This window comes from Pogonomyrmex barbatus, unplaced genomic scaffold (genome assembly GCF_055798465.1).
Source record: "Pogonomyrmex barbatus isolate J1 unplaced genomic scaffold, ASM5579846v1 scaffold4, whole genome shotgun sequence".
In the NCBI taxonomy this organism is placed as follows: Eukaryota; Metazoa; Arthropoda; class Insecta; order Hymenoptera; family Formicidae; genus Pogonomyrmex; species Pogonomyrmex barbatus.
The window spans coordinates 7,157,423-7,173,274 of NW_028297138.1; the positions used below are offsets into that span (position 1 = coordinate 7,157,423).

General features: G+C 36.9%; 2 protein-coding genes and 1 non-coding gene across 6 annotated transcripts in view; 1 reads left to right on the plus strand and 2 right to left on the minus strand.

Annotated features, from left to right (window-relative positions):
* Positions 1 to 15,256, minus strand: LOC105425736 (synaptic vesicle glycoprotein 2B). Of its 4 annotated transcripts, none has more exons than XM_011636634.3 (10): positions 15,115 to 15,256; positions 2,908 to 3,141; positions 2,767 to 2,826; positions 2,578 to 2,661; positions 2,185 to 2,509; positions 1,953 to 2,074; positions 1,622 to 1,860; positions 1,101 to 1,539; positions 717 to 1,004; positions 1 to 627 (listed from the first exon to the last, which is right to left on the minus strand). In XM_011636634.3, exons 2-10 carry the CDS (start codon positions 2,942 to 2,944, stop codon positions 572 to 574), a joined length of 1,650 nt encoding a protein of 549 aa, XP_011634936.2. In that variant the 5' UTR covers positions 2,945 to 3,141; positions 15,115 to 15,256; the 3' UTR covers positions 1 to 571. The 4 variants fall into 4 exon arrangements, with proteins under 4 accessions (XP_011634936.2, XP_088936981.1, XP_011634938.2 ...); XM_089080855.1 differs by lacking the exon at positions 15,115 to 15,256 and adding an exon at positions 12,914 to 12,935; XM_011636636.3 differs by lacking the exon at positions 15,115 to 15,256 and adding an exon at positions 10,835 to 10,978.
* TRNAR-UCG (transfer RNA arginine (anticodon UCG)) lies at positions 4,680 to 4,752 on the minus strand. Its single transcript has one exon. It is a non-coding gene; the product is annotated as a tRNA-Arg (tRNA).
* Positions 15,178 to 15,852, plus strand: part of LOC105425735 (bcl-2-like protein 1) — a 9,005-nt gene continuing 8,330 nt past the window's right edge. The window contains exon 1 of the mRNA XM_025217920.2: positions 15,178 to 15,313. Within this exon, the coding sequence (XP_025073705.2) occupies positions 15,179 to 15,313 (135 nt within the window). The 5' untranslated portion in view covers position 15,178. The remainder of the gene's footprint in view (positions 15,314 to 15,852) is intronic.

Below are 15,852 nucleotides of genomic sequence, written 5' to 3' on the forward strand. Positions count from 1 at the left end.
TATGCTTCAAAGAATATGTTATTTTCTTTTATGCTTTTTTTAATTTTTTTTTATATTGATATATCAAGTTATATCTTGCAATATAAAGCGATAACAAATTTATTTGGTCTCGATGTCCAATCGAGAATCAATGAATAGGAAAATATATTTATTATATCACTATTACTTCATTTAATTATCATATCTAAATACTGCGAATATCAAGATATCAAGATGTATATATAAAATTTGACTAAGGTACCTAATTGTTGCATCATATATCAAACTAGATGCTACGTTCGTATTTTCGTTTCGTCATATTCGCTAATCTTCGCTAACATTCTGCTTAAACAATATTTTATGTTTTCATCTATAATAACGGATTATTATAAACAGATTCTAGTTTCCTATTTGCAAGATGAAAATGTTTTCGAACTTTAAATTTCTCCTTACAATGCTATTATGTAATCGTCGTGTATCGTACTCAGTGTTGAAACACTTTATGAATAAAATTCAACAACGCTCGTGTACTCGACAGAAAAATATAAATGATTATAAATTGTTGCCCAACTGGGATGAATTTTCACTGAGGTCAAGAAAGTGGTTCGCGCGTTGTGTTCGGTAGGAATAAACATAACAAGCCTCCTCCTGCGAAATAAAAGACATGGAGTGAGAGAATTAAAAATAAAAGTTGAATAAAAAAATAAGGAACAAAAAATAATGTAAGACGCGTTTACCAATTAGAAGAGCAGCCACTATGAAAGTTGGTGCTGGACAATACGTGTCTAGGAGCTGGGCTATGACGATATTGCCAATTATACCGCCAAGACGAGCGGCGACCATCGATATGGCTATCCCAGTTGCACGCAGCTGCGTTGGGAACACCTCGGTAATGAGACAATCCAAAGCTGCATTGCCACAACTTATCGCTCCGCTGAAGATAGCCGACACGGTTAAATTCTGATATTTGTTATATACGAAGTATAAGCCAGTCGAGCATAATCCGGATGAAAATGTGCTGAACACTACAAAAAGGTGCATATATAGGAGATGGTTAGAATAGTTATCAAAGAAGCGAAAATTATTGAAGGATGACTTTATAATTTTTTTAAAGCAAGTACCTAGAAAGAATTTACGTCCAAGGCGATCCATTCCCAAAACAGCGATGATATTGGCGGGTATGGCAGACGCCACTGTAATGAGGGACTCCATGAAGACGGATGCTCCGATTTTATCGGAGCAAAAGGTCTTGTTGCTATGCGAACCCTTATTAACGACGTAGTCGGTGACCTTGCATATCGAGGCCACCTCGCCCGGTTGGTCACGATGAAACTCATCGAAACGGTTGAACAGCTCCGGGAACCACATCATCAGACCATAGTAACCGATGTGAAAGGTGAAATTGATAACGATCGATATTATCGTGAAGCGAAGGATGGGCGTTACGAATAGCTGTCTACTGTTCTCCACGATGTCACCGAGCATAGTCTTGCACTTGCTCTTCTCCTCGACTTTGGCCTTCACTGATTCTTGAAAGTCATCGAGGATCAATTCCTTTACCTGTGCAAATATTTCGAGATTAACTTAAAAATTAATCCTTCCGCCTGCATAATGTTGATTAAAGTAGTCAAAGTCTAATTACCGAATAGGTGTCACACGGTTTGCCGGTATTAATGACATATATTTTGCGGAAGATTTCGAGCGCCTCTTCGTTCTTTCCAGAGGACAAGAGGTACTTGGGAGATTCGGGGAGCAGCAGAAGCAGTCCTGTCACGACGAACGACGGAACAGCACAGATTAACAGAAAAATTCGCCAGGAATTGTACGTGAACGCTGCGCTCGTGAGGCCCATCTTTCTAGGAATGATCAACCATGCCAAGCCTGCCGATGAAAAATCGAGATCACGAATACGTTTAGTGCACACGCAAGGGGTGCACTTATTACAGAAAGAATTAAAACTTTTTTGTCTTTACCGGCCACGAAGAGGTTCCCCAACGTCCAGAACGCCGCCATGAAAGACAGCATGGAGCCGCGTTTAGACTTCGGCTGAAATTCAGCGAAGTACGACCAGATGACCGGTCCGCTACCTCCTAGCCTGGAACGTTACTAAATTATTCAACCTTTTCGTTGCTGAGCGAGCACATGTGATCCGGTTACGTCGCAGCTGCGGTGGCGATTTACGCGTTTGGATCTTGGGATACTTACGCCGCACCGTTCAGGAAACGGAATAACATGAAGAACTCGTACGACTGACTGAAGCTAGAGAGGACGATGCACAGGGCGTTCATGAACGAGATGGCGATCAGGACCTTCCGACGACCGACCGCGTCCGCTATGGAGCCCCATGCGTACGCCCCGGCCATCATCCCGATGAAGATGATCGAGTTGAGCCATCCTTTCGCTCGGGTGTCGAGCTTCAAGTCACATTGCGCACTCGGCAGAATGAAGGACATGGAAATCACGTCCATCTCCTCGCTGGTGCTGACGAAGCCGCACACCGCGAGGAGGAAGTAATGAAACTTGCCATATTCTGTAAAAAACGAAACAATGAAACAATGATAAGAGGCGCTTCGACGTACGCGAATGAAATGAACTTACCGCTTAGTTCGATGGCCTTCTCGAAATCAGCTTGAACACAGGCTCCCTTCTCTGGATCGAGTGCTTTGCCCTTTAATCCGATACCTGGTAACAAGATAGACGTAATCAGAAGCGATAAATCGTGGACTGGTTATGGTTCTACGATTACGCAAAGGGGATGTTGATTTTTTTTTTGGAATTTATACCTACAGGCAAGTTCGAGTTCCTTAGAACCGCAACCGTTTAGCCGCTCGTCTTTTACATCACACTCTGCAACATGAAATCGGGATCGTTAGAAAGCTGACGCGAGCAATCGGGAGGAATTCTCGGAAAAGTTAGAGCTGCACGTACTGATATTGCGCTTTGTGTCGGGTTCACCTTCTACCATTCTACGATGTCGGCGCGTGTGGGTGAAGCTGCCTTGGTTAAGAAAAAAGTCAGATATCGAGCCTTCGCGTTCGACAGGAAGCTTCGTCGAGTATCAGGCCGGCGTGGTCGAACTGCGGCTCCGGATGAAGTCTTCCTGCTGAATCTGCGCTAATCTGCTGCTCGTCGGCGGGGCTGGGTTTCGCGCTTGCTCGTAAACTGTAACAAATTGGAAATGGAAATTAGAAATTTCCTGTCCTTATAAAAGAAAGAACTTCGTTTCGTTTAAAAATTCCGTTTTCATTTTTACTTTTTACCGGCTCTCGCCGCTACGTCGTACGACGATTCGTTCGTAATGGGGCTCCGAGAAGCGCGAATGAAATTACACGAATTCATCTAACAATGTCGAGTGTGTATGTGTGTGTGTGTGTGTGTGTGTGTGTGTGTGTGTGTGTGTGTGTGTGTGTGTGTGTGATGCAATATTCGTAAAGTACTAGTTGTTAGTTCGACGTACAGTGGGTCGACATTCCCGTCGTCTGAACCCATAATTTCGCTACGAAGCGTTATCGCGTGTCGCCAATAAACGAGAATTCACGGGACTAGCCTCGAATCTAATTAGATTAATTCGCGAAAATGGGATCTCGGCAGAAACGAATGGTGACCTAGCGTAAATCTGCGAATGTGGATCGCAGACGGGACCATTGGCTGCCTCTTGGTCCCACAGCCTTCTTGCTAATGACAACATTATCAAATAAACCTTGCACGCTATAAGCTGCGCATTTGTATTTAAATAATACCATATTTTTCCTTTAATTGCTTATACTTCAAATTGTATGTATATATCAAATGTATATATCAAAACTGATAAAAAGTTGATATTTTTCATTTTTCATTTTTCATCACATCTAAATCCTTTGCATTACATTATTTCTTGCTTTTCGCTGTCGCTAATCGCTAATATGATATAGTGGATAAAATTAAATATTCGCCATTATCGCTTCCAGAGGTGTACTTCGAATGTCCTTGATACTCGGGAAAAAAACATTAAATACGTTTTAACTCCGCACTGTTTCGCGATCATTTGAATTATTACTAGTTCCCACAATTCTATTATGAACAAGCGTTACAAGCAGTAGCACGTAACACATCTCGCGCGTTAATCTTTGCCCGATACATTTCTATCAATAGCAGTTACTAATCATTAGCTATCGACGAAATAATTATCGCGAATCCAGATACTGCGAATCTTGAATGTATCATTGACATGAAAAAAATAACAACTGGTGAAGTTGTGAAATAAATTTCAAAACAATAATATTAAAATATTAAAACATTAATGTTGAATATTTATCAAAGAGATAATTATTGAAACAACAAAATTAGTTTAAAAAATAAAAAGCCAATGCGTGTAAAAATCCAATGCGTGTTAGAAGGATAATAAATAAAGATGATTGTGCCTAATTGTGCATTATTTAGATTTGACGAGTCACTGCCGCAAAGAAATATAAGCGAAAGATCATTTGTGAAATAATAATTCAAAATACTAATGCTAAAATATTAATAACAAAGCTAAAGAGCCAGTTATATGAATGACAAAGTGGAATGGTTGTCTTATTAAAAAGAGAAATATATCGATGTGCGCATTAAAGGAACAATTAAAAAAAAATTACAATTAAATTGGCCGGCAATTATCTGATTATCTCGATAGATTGTTTAGCAATGATTGCGAACTGAATTTATAAAAAAAAAAGAAACTCCGACCGTGACAGGACTCGAACCTGCAATCTTCGGATCCGAAGTCCGACGCCTTATCCGTTAGGCCACACGGTCTACTTGAAGGGTTGTTTCTCAAGAGGAGTATTTCATAGCTCAAGAAGCATTTTACCCTCTGTCGTTATTGATTTGCTATGAATATTAGACAAATACTGGCGCATGACTTTCAGAGGGTATATATTCTTGTATAGCAAAAGTAAACGAATATTTATGTATGGAATATACGCATTACACTTACTCTCTGGGTAAAAATGATTATACGTGATATAATTTAATATTTTATCAAATATAGAAAAGAGTTTTATTATTTAGTAATATTTGTATTACTGTTATTTTGTAGTACTGTTTTTTTTTTATAGCACTGTTTTTTGTGATGCTGTTGTTTTTTGTAATTTTTTGTTTTACAATAAAAAAATTAACATATTTATATCCTCAAATATTTTAGATGCTTTAATTGAAATTTAAAATTAATAATTAATAATTTAAAATTTAATATATCTATTTTGGGACACTTTATTATTTATTAATATTTTTTTATTTTTATTAATATATTTATATAATATTTATTAATATTTATTTTTTATTATCTTGTCTCTAACGAAAACATTTAATATATTCGTATCTTTAGGCATTTTAAGATATGCAATATTGTATTTTTAATTATTCCTGAGGAATAGCATTTACTTGAAAAAGCTTAATCGGTCACATATGCCGATCCTGAAAAGAGAGAAGCTCAACGACGTAATTGCGAAGGAGGCGTTTCGTGGTTTAACGCCAGTCTAGAAAACGACACGACATCCTGTACCGAATATTCGCTAATGAACGAACATCACGCGCGTCCCTTCGCGACATTTTGCCACGACACACATACACAGAATCATTTCCTCCGCGATTAAAATTGACTTGCGAGCTTATCCATTAAGTTCTCGTTCTCGAAGAGTTTTGAACAAATAAAAAGATTAGTAGTTTTCCAATAAAATAGTTAAAATATATTAAAATAAAACATTTCTAGGAATATTCTCTGTCATAACTATCAAGAAGCAATTATTAATTATCATAATTATTCATTATGATATCAAATGCACAATTATCAACAACTGACGTGAATGCGGTCGATATGTGTATATAATCTACATTCGATTGAAAGAAAAATCGTGTATACAAGTGTATCATTAAATCATAAATCAAATATTTTCTTAATAACGAATATCTATTGGTCAATTCAAAGTTTATTTGTTTTAACAAAAATTGATATTTTCCGATGAGGAGGTCGTCATTTATTACAGCGTTTGAATTGTTGCATCGTATATCTTTGTAAACTTTAAGTTGAAATATTGCCAGTAAAAATGTTTAACTCGCAAAAAATTTGTCTCGACACATTTGTTTCAACACGTTGTTTACAACTCGAAGCATTATTTATGGTTCGATCGACGTTTTGTTAAAGAAAAATATTTCTGAATGAAGAATCTGTCATTAAGAAAGAGTATTTAATAACCTTGAGTCACCTTGTACGAATCGTAATTATAGATAATTACAAATATGAGTTATATCAGAAGTTATTATCAGTTTCGAAATTATTTATAATTATTTATAAAGGCAAACATGTTAGGCAAACACGTGGCAATCGAGTTTCTACTGAGTACTATCGGTTCAAATTGGATAATTTACCTTATTTAGATTGTTAGCGACACGAAGGTTGAAATACAGATGAAGATTTTTAAATAGCCTTTTAAATAGCCTACTAAAGGACTAAAAAGGTAGAAAGGAGTCAGCTGCATATGACAAAGTCCTCCCGAGTAACATTGACTCGACATTTATATGTGTGGCGAAAATGGAATAAGGTTGCGAGCTGCTTCTTATGACTAAGAATCTGATGCACGATATTACAAATTATTATTATGTTTATATAAATTTATTTACGAATTACCTTGCGAAAAATATCTGTCAGGAAAAATAAGAATCCACAAAGTTTAAGCATATTTTATCTGTTTTTTTTATTTAGTTTTTTATTAGTTTTTTTGTAGCCTGCTAATACTTCAGATTTTTTTCTGAATACTTGTATAACGAAGTATTAACTTTGCAACAATTATCTTATTATCACTTTTTTTGTTTCTTGTGTCTTGAAATATCAACAAATTATAAGGATTTGCAATATATTAATCGTATGCATAAAACCATCGCATATTTATTATTGAAAACACAAAAATAGGAAGCGAAAAGAAATATTAAATTAAATTTAATTAAAATGATTTAACTTCTTTATCTCAAAGTTTTGAATATTAAGTGCTGTAATAATACAAAATAGACGTTATGAAAGAAAACCTTGTATTTTGCACATTTAGATATCCGATGTATATTTCATATTGTGTGCATTATGGCACATATTTCGAGTTATTTCGAAATAATTAACATTTAAATTAAGAATATTATTGAAGTAATTTTTAGTGTTTATGTATATACGAATAAATAATGTATAAAAATATTATTCAGATGAACATTTAATATATAAACATTTAATATATAATAATAATATATAAATAAATTATTATTAAATATTCATTTGCTTAAAAAAAATACTTCCTTCGTCTTTTCTTATAAAGATATGCAGTTTGTAATAATTTATTTTTATATATAATTAATCACTATTGACAAGATTGATTTTTCTACGGAAAACGCTGAACAAAAATTGAATAAATCAAATATTAATAAACATCGTAAAAAACATGGTAAAAAAACAAAGTTAAAAATTAAAATTAAAATTAAAATTAAAATTTATTTTCAGCAAAATGTATTGATTTTAATTAATATATATAATAAATCTCCAGTTTTGAAAACTTAGTCTAATTTTTTTTAACATAAAGAATGATGAAGTTTTTACACAAGAGCATAAATTGATGATGCATGATATAATGATGCAAACAAAATAGTGTTTTATATAAAAGAAATTTCAATCGTTTCCCGTCGATAAAGTTGCAGAATTAATTAAGCGTTTTGTGTTTAGATAAGTAACAGTTTCTAAAACTTATATCAAAAGACATATTGCGTCTTTTATATTTTACATCAACATCTTCCCGGCTAATAACACTAATTTTTAATGCTAATAATACGCGAAGGCGAAACGAGGTCGCAAGCCCGTCCGAGTTCTATAGAGAGCTCAAATTGACGTGCACATTAAAGAAGGCTGCACCGAAAGATCAAGTGATTCGTAATTATTGTCAATCTCAGTGAAAAATATTGTGGTCGATCTCACGTTGGCCGACGGAAGGAAGCGAAATGTTTGAAACATCATTCATGTTTTATTCATTCATTCATTTATGCTCGTGGGACGATAGAACAAAATAGAGAGGAATTACACTTAATTAATTATTAATTAAAGGAAGTTGGGCATTAGTAAATTTCAAAATTACGAATTCCGACAATAATATCTTAATGTTTGCTGATAATGATAATAATATGATGATTTCTGGCTTTAAAAGTGACATAATTTAAAAAAACGTGATTTTCAAATTATTATGAATGCGTTAGGTAAATATCATTATCAATTATTAAAAGTAAACTAATTTAACTTAAAAAAAATAATACAAATAAAGTAATTCCTATGTGTGTTAAATCAAAATTATCACAACTTAGAAAGGCTGGTTTTAAGGATTAAAAGAAAAATAATAAAAATGACATTTGATCATGTTTCTAAAAGTATATTCTTTTTAACAATATCATAAATTTTAATTAATTAATAATTTTGTCAAGTTGTAAAATTTACATTAATAATTTAAGTTCATTATAAATATTAAAAATTATTTAATTAATTTACATATTTTAAATTATTTAATTTAACATATTTAAAAAATTTTTTATTTATATTACATTTAACAAAGTTTTTTTTGTTAAATTAAATTTTTTATATACATTATATTTGTAATATACAAATTATGAAATTTTATAATAATTGTTAATCTTATAATAATTAGTAATTTTATAACAATTACTAATACTTTTTCTTCTTTTCTGAAATTAATGTTTTGAATTATATATCACTTTTGAAGCAAAGATACGATATGTTCGCTCTTCAAACTTACTTTGACGTGACGTTTCTTAATCAAGTCTTGCGCGCGATATCTTTCCTAAAAAGTGTCTATGGGATGTTCTTCCTGACAAACACTTTCTATATCAAAGAGCTCTATCGTGATTCGTGCAATTTTTCCAGTGTGCTTGCGGATTTCTGAAGAGATGATATTTCTCGCATCGATGTCGAATCCGCGATATGTGTTGCGATCACAAATTTTCGTCGTTTTATATAAGAGGGATCTTATTTCACTCAACTACTTCTCGAACACGGCCGATCGCGAAACATTTCAATGTTCCTGGCAATGCATCGTAGCGCACGTTCGCTTTTTGCGAGCTGTTTTTACGAAGATTATCGTTGTTACTTGCCGGCCAGCACAGGATGCCAATTCGAATGATATGTGTTGAGTGTTGTCGCAGCGTGACAACATGGACAATAATTTGACCGGCGATACTCGCGACGTGTTCCCCGATTGCCGACGCGAGGACGCACTTGGATGCATTCGCAAGATCACGCGTGTGGACCACGGAGAGCGGGATTTCGGCTGCTGGGCTTTTTAACGCTCGTCGCGTTCCTAACTCGCGAGTGAGACGAGTCGCAAAGTCAGCATTTGTGTCGTCAATGATGCTTGACCCGCGATGCTTGCGGACGAAATGCGTGTCGGAGCGTTGTAACGCTAAAAGAGAACTACCTGCTACCTCCCACTAATATGGACCAATATACTCGTCGGCGGTAGTGGTCATCGTTTCCGACTGCGGTGCGCTGGAGGGGGCGGAGGACGGTGGCATACGTGCAAGGATGAGCGTATATCCTTCGCGGGGCTAAGCTCCCAGGAGCTTGGAAATTTTTCGAGCAAGCGAGTTTATTTGCCGGATCAATACCGCCAATTATTAGCCGTCAAGGTGTCGCGCTTTGAAAAAAAAAAAAAAAAAAAAAGAAGAATTAAGAATGACCGGCGCGAGTGGTGTACGCACAACCGTAATCGGACAGCTGGTACCGACCTCGCCGTGGACTGGAGCAAGGATCACTACTCCTCGGCGAGATCGAAGGTTGGCATAAAAATATCGCACGCTGCGACCTGATATCCATAAGATCAAGGCATTCGAATGCAGAAGCAAAAGGATGTGAATGACAAGCGTGTCGGGAGTGCGTTGTCACGCGCGCGTATAATTCATTTCGAACGAATTATTATCGCGAGCCGTAGTCTCAACCCTCCGCGAAACGATATCAAGATCTTCGGAGAGCGGTTTCAACCGGTTACGTAAAACGCCAGGGAGTAAACTGTGACGGCGGTTTCAACCGGTTATAACTTAAAGAAATGAATCGTCTGCATTGTCGCCCCGAGAGAGTCACATGACGCGATTCTTCGGCGTGGCAACTTTGTTTGCCGGACATTTTTAGATTTTCATGCTAAACAAGAGGTTTCCTCCTGAAACGCCCCCTCCCCCTCCCATTCGCACAAACGGTCGACGTAAACGCAGCCGAGGTTGGTCCCCAAAGCTACGAATAAATGGGACAAAACTAACTGTCAATATTTTCGATCCGTCTTACAGACTGTACTTTATTGATTTTGCTGGTAAAGAGTGATTTCATTGGAAAAGTATTATTCACCGCGTGTATTATTGGCTATGTCTCGATTCTAATCAGTGTTAACATGTTCTTCCGACTTAAAAATTTAAGATTCTAAGCACTTGCATTTCTATTTTAATAAAAAAATTTTTTAAATATTTTTTTTAATATTAACAAAAGAATTGAATTTTGAATTTTACAATTCAAGTTTTGATGTAATTGATAATTTTTGAATAATTTTTTAAACGTATATTTTCGTTATAATTGCAATAAATTGTAAAAAATTGTAATAAATATTCTAGCACTTAAATTTTATTAATCGCGGTTATTATAAAAATCCAAGCATTACTTGGAAATGATTTTTCTGATTTAGAAGATTCGTCAACTGTTTGAGAATCCTTGATTTTATCGTTCGCTGATACATCTATTATGTAAAACTGACTGATAAAAACGTATCTATCGTATAAAACTAAGAATAACGATCATGAGCAATAAGATGAAACTTACGGTGTAAGAGTTGCCAAGCTTCGTGAAGTGTTCGCCCGAATTGGGGGAACTACCAACGACGAGAAATCACGGGGTTTATATAGGGTGGCGCTAAGACACATCAGGATCCCTCCCCACTCTGATATCAGTAAAATACACAGCAGAATGATTCCTATTAAGCGTAGTGTCATATCTGGTCGGAAGTAAGAGAAAAGAGGAGTTCGCGATTCGTGAATTCTTTACTCTGGAAATACGAAGCGTCAATAACGGCGAACGGCGCCTTATTAACTCTCGATGAGAAGGGCTCGTCGACAATTTCGTTGGATTTTTGTTCGGACGATAAAAGTGTGCCACCCCAAGTGGCAACGTCACTTCGGCATCATTGCACTTGCTCCGGTTGACGAAACGAAACGTGCGTAGTTCCACGCGCGTGGATGTCCGTGCGTGACGGGCCGCGTTTAACGTCTTAATTTTATGTCTCCAATCTTTTGTCCTCTTGCGCAATCTTTACATCTTGCGAAGATATTTCACGTTCACGCGTCTCCTCTCGACGTATTGCCACACGCGGTGTAACATGCGTGTGTCAACGCGATGCCATCGCGCGTACGGTGTGTGTGTGTGTGTGTGTGTGTGTGTGTGTGTGTGTATGTGTGTGTATTTCTACGATAAACGCCGTATCGATAAATTAACACTTGGGAGATTTAATGTCTTCATTTGCTTTCGTCGAATCTCCTTTGTTTGCCCTGACGAGTAATCACACCGGCAGTGAGTGCCATTAAAACTACCGTACCGCGTCTCTCATCTCGATTCTATTTCTTTCTCGTTTCGAGAGATTTCTTTCTGGAGTATTCGTTAGAGCTGACGAAGTTAACGAAGAATTACAACTCACAGAAATTTTCCTACGCACAGTTTCTCACGGATTGATTTGACGTAACGTGTTAGCCAGGGATTATGTTCATTATCATTAAGTGCACATCACGCATGCATGGTGATACTTACATTGTGTTTTCGCTCCTTTCGATTCTCGGGTAAACTACGCCGTCAGTTAACCGAACGCCACAAATAGAAAGACCGAAATAAATCATTGATAACGCCCGATTAGATGATTACCTCCTATATTTACTCTGGATGTCAGAACAGTGCTAATTATTTCACCTTTACTTTTTATTGCACATCTCGCACTTTTACGCGTACGGTCCAATCTCGAGGGAAAGAGAATTTATCAATCGTACGAATCACACGCGAGGATTCGCACGAAACAATTACGAAAGCGTCAGAGTTGGATAAGTTAATATTATTTTTTAACTAAATTAAGTTAATGGCTTATAAAATTAATTTAGTTACGTTAAAAGTAATATGAACAAGAAATTAATTCAGTTAAAAATTATGTTAAAATTAAATTAACTTAAGTTGAATTAAAAGTTAATTTTGAAAAGTATTATATTAAAAAGCATTATATTAAATTACCGTAATTTTTTAAAATTAAAATATTCTAAATAATAAAACAATTACAACTAAATATCATTAAATCAATTTAATATTTAATATTTTATTTGTAAATTAAGTTTGAAAGTATGAAATAACAAAAAAAAATTGTTTTTTTTAAATAGAAATGCATTTCTTTTTTTCTTTTTCACAGGTAAATTTTTAATTTAGGAAAAAAATTAATGAATTAAAGTTTATCTGTTTTAAAAATAACTAGTCAAAGTTATAAATTGATTCATTTAAAATTAACTAAGTTAAATTGAAAATTATTAACTTTTTAACTTTACTAGTTAACTTTTAACTTTTAACTACTTACTTACCGAATCCTGTAAAGATCGTCATCTGAAATTTTATTTATTTTCTCGTCGAAATTATACGGCGCGTCCGAAATATCGTACGAATGTCATTCGATCGATTTGTAGGAACGGAAAAAAAGATGCAAGAACGAAATAAACTTCTAGGGAAAATACGTAATTTTTAATTGCGTGTGCGCAGTAGCGGCATTAATCATCTATGTTTACCGACTGTAAAAAAAAAACTGTATGTTGATATGAGAAATTCATACCGGAGGAAGGAAATCGCGATAATTGCGCGAGTGTTTGTCGTATGTCTTACCACAGCGCTAAACCGAAGAGCTCAGCTTCTCAAGCTACTCTTTGACTCTCGCTTTTGTGAATCACATTTCTGTAACTGTAATCGCCATTCAAAAGTATAACGCCGAGGAATGATCACCAGGGGATTCTCTTTCGTACTTTGAAACTTTGCGTTCGGCAAACGATTCTTCATCGTTCAGTCCGCGATCTTTTATCATCTTTCTCAATCGGACGGCGTTTACCTCGGATTCGTTTGATAAAGTTAAGTTGGCGTGCGAAAATGCATAATCTTATCGAAAATTTCCAGACTGGAATTAAATATTACCACTGCATCAGCGACAAAAACCAACTGAAAATCACGTCACGATTGTTTATCGTGATAGTCACGTTAATGCCGGTTGATATACGATCGCGTAATTGATTGCACAGATGTTGCCATATGATTTTCATCATCACGATTATTGAACGTATGCATTCAATCATCACAACTTTGTTCCCCTTAAACTTCTGCGTCTTCTGTGCGCCTTTCTAAAATTCATTACAAAATCGATGTCCCTACGAAATCTCTGAAATTATATCACAGGCGCAACATAGGATCGGAAGGAGAACTAAATTTGCGATGTAAAGGTGACTATTTACGATGGCATTATATAATAGATAGCGATATTATACATGTGTGCAATCAACAGCGTCTGTCCTTGTTGATTTCATGCGCACGGGAAACGGTGCGTACGGATTGATACCGTCGTCTTATTTAAAAGTATGTATAAAGACGCACGTAAAGAGGGACAAAGGAAAGAAGGAGTAAAAAAGAGAGAGAGATATATATACAATCATACATGATAACAGCATTCATGGTAATTGGATTCTTTACAAAAATAAGTATGAATTAATTGTAACACTCATCGCGCTTATTCTTCTATATATTCCGGATCGGCCGATGCGATCGATCAATGTGCAATTTAACTAGATCGGACAGATCTAATCGCGCGATTCTCATTAGTTGTCTGAAATCCTGAAAACGGACAGAAGTTTTTCTATCCGCGTTATATATCTCAGCGCGCGTTCAGAGGTGCAAATGAAAAATCACCTGTCGTGATAAAAGCGGCCGTATATCTTTCGGAGTTCCTGCCAGAGAGCAGGATATCTCTCAGGCGATATACATTCAGATAGCGTCACAGGGGAAACGGACGCTCCTCCGAGGGGAGGATGTCCTCTGAGATGTAGCCGCCGTCGGTTCTCTCGTATTTCTCCGCGACGCGGGCCAAATTATGCGCGTATACGATCGTACGTATATGTTAGCTCGTGCTGCGCGAATTAAACGCATGACTCATCCAGAATGCTGACGTCATCATCGGCATGCTCGAGGGGCAATCAACCGGCAAGCGATGCAAAAACGTGTTGCGGATCGAGAGAGCGTCGCGTAAGTGGCCGGACCGTACCATCGCGTGGGTATCGGCGTGGTTATCCGAGAGTAGGTGCAGGAAATTCCTGGCACGGCGAAGAAGAGGCGCGATCTGCGCGAGGAGAGGAGGCGATCGCCTCCTCTCCTCGCGCAAGCTCGCGGAGGGAAATCGTTGCTCGCGCCCGCGCACCAAGATCGCCATCACCGTGCCTTTGTCCTCGGACTTTGTCCTCTAATCTGCTCGCGCTTTTTTCGCAGATAACCGCGGCGAATTAAATTTCTAAATAACAAATATTTAGACAGTTAATTACATATTTAATCGTATATCTAGAGACCGGAGTAGATAGCGATCAACGTAATTGTTTTATTATTAGCCTGACATCGCGTCGAATTGTTATTAAAATTGCAGCGTTGAGAGGAGAAAATATTTCATGTTGCTTTTGCTGTGAAAATAACATTTATGATAAAAATTAAAAAGAACATACAGTCAAATAAAAATAAACGTAAACGTCAGACGGTATCTTCAGAAATGTAACTAGACATATGCGAAAGTATTAACGAGCGGGATAATTTTTGATGGGAAACTGATGGCTATTTTAAATCATTTTTTTTTTTCAAAAAGTATTAATATTTATTTTCTGTTTCAAATTTGTAAAATAAATTTAATTGTCGATATGAGCACAGCGCTTTTTTGCAAACAGCAAAATGGCTTTCTCATTCAAGACTCGATCCGTAAAACCGTGTTTCTCATCAGATAATCGTCTCGATGATTCCGGGATTTCATCGCGGAATACCTGAGCTACGAGTGACGGACTCACCTAATCATAATATCTTGAAACGGGACGATTTCGAAGCAGCGGAAGCTCATTCAGCGAAAAGGAGATGCGAGCGGACGGCCTGATCGAACCCTGTCAGCGCGATAGTCGTCACTTCTACTTTCTACGATGGTGTCAAACACGCGCGACTTGGCGACGCGTCCATAGAGACGTAACTAAATCACAGAGGGGTCAGTTCGCGGTGAGTATGTCTGCCAATCTTTCAGCAGGGTTAGTACTACCGGCCATCCCAGGGACGTCGAAATCGGGAGGACTAGATTCTATTACCGCGCATCTCGGCTACAATTGAAAATTTCCATTGTTCGCGTGTCATTTGTCCGCGGGCGATTAAGAGAAAGTGTTTCCCGAGAGAACGAATTTGGGGAATAAATACGTCTATCTCTAGCCGAGAACGTTGGTTGGATCGAGGTGATTTGTGCGGTGGATCTTTGGAAGCGTTTCGGTGCATTCAGCCAAACGGGCGATTAGCATCGAATGGTTCACGCGAGACGCAAGAACGATTCGCGGTACTGGTGTAAAAAAGAAAAAAAAATGAAGAAGAAGCAAGAGAGAGAGAGAGAGAGAGAGAGAGAGAGAGAGAGAAAGAAAGAGAGAGAGAAATTGTGAATGGACCCAGCCTTTGCGCTCCTGCATCCTGGCTCGTGTTAGATTGCTGTAGAAGGCTTTATCCACTTTAGTCACCGACCGTCAAGCAATCATCCTATTGCCGGACTGTAGTAT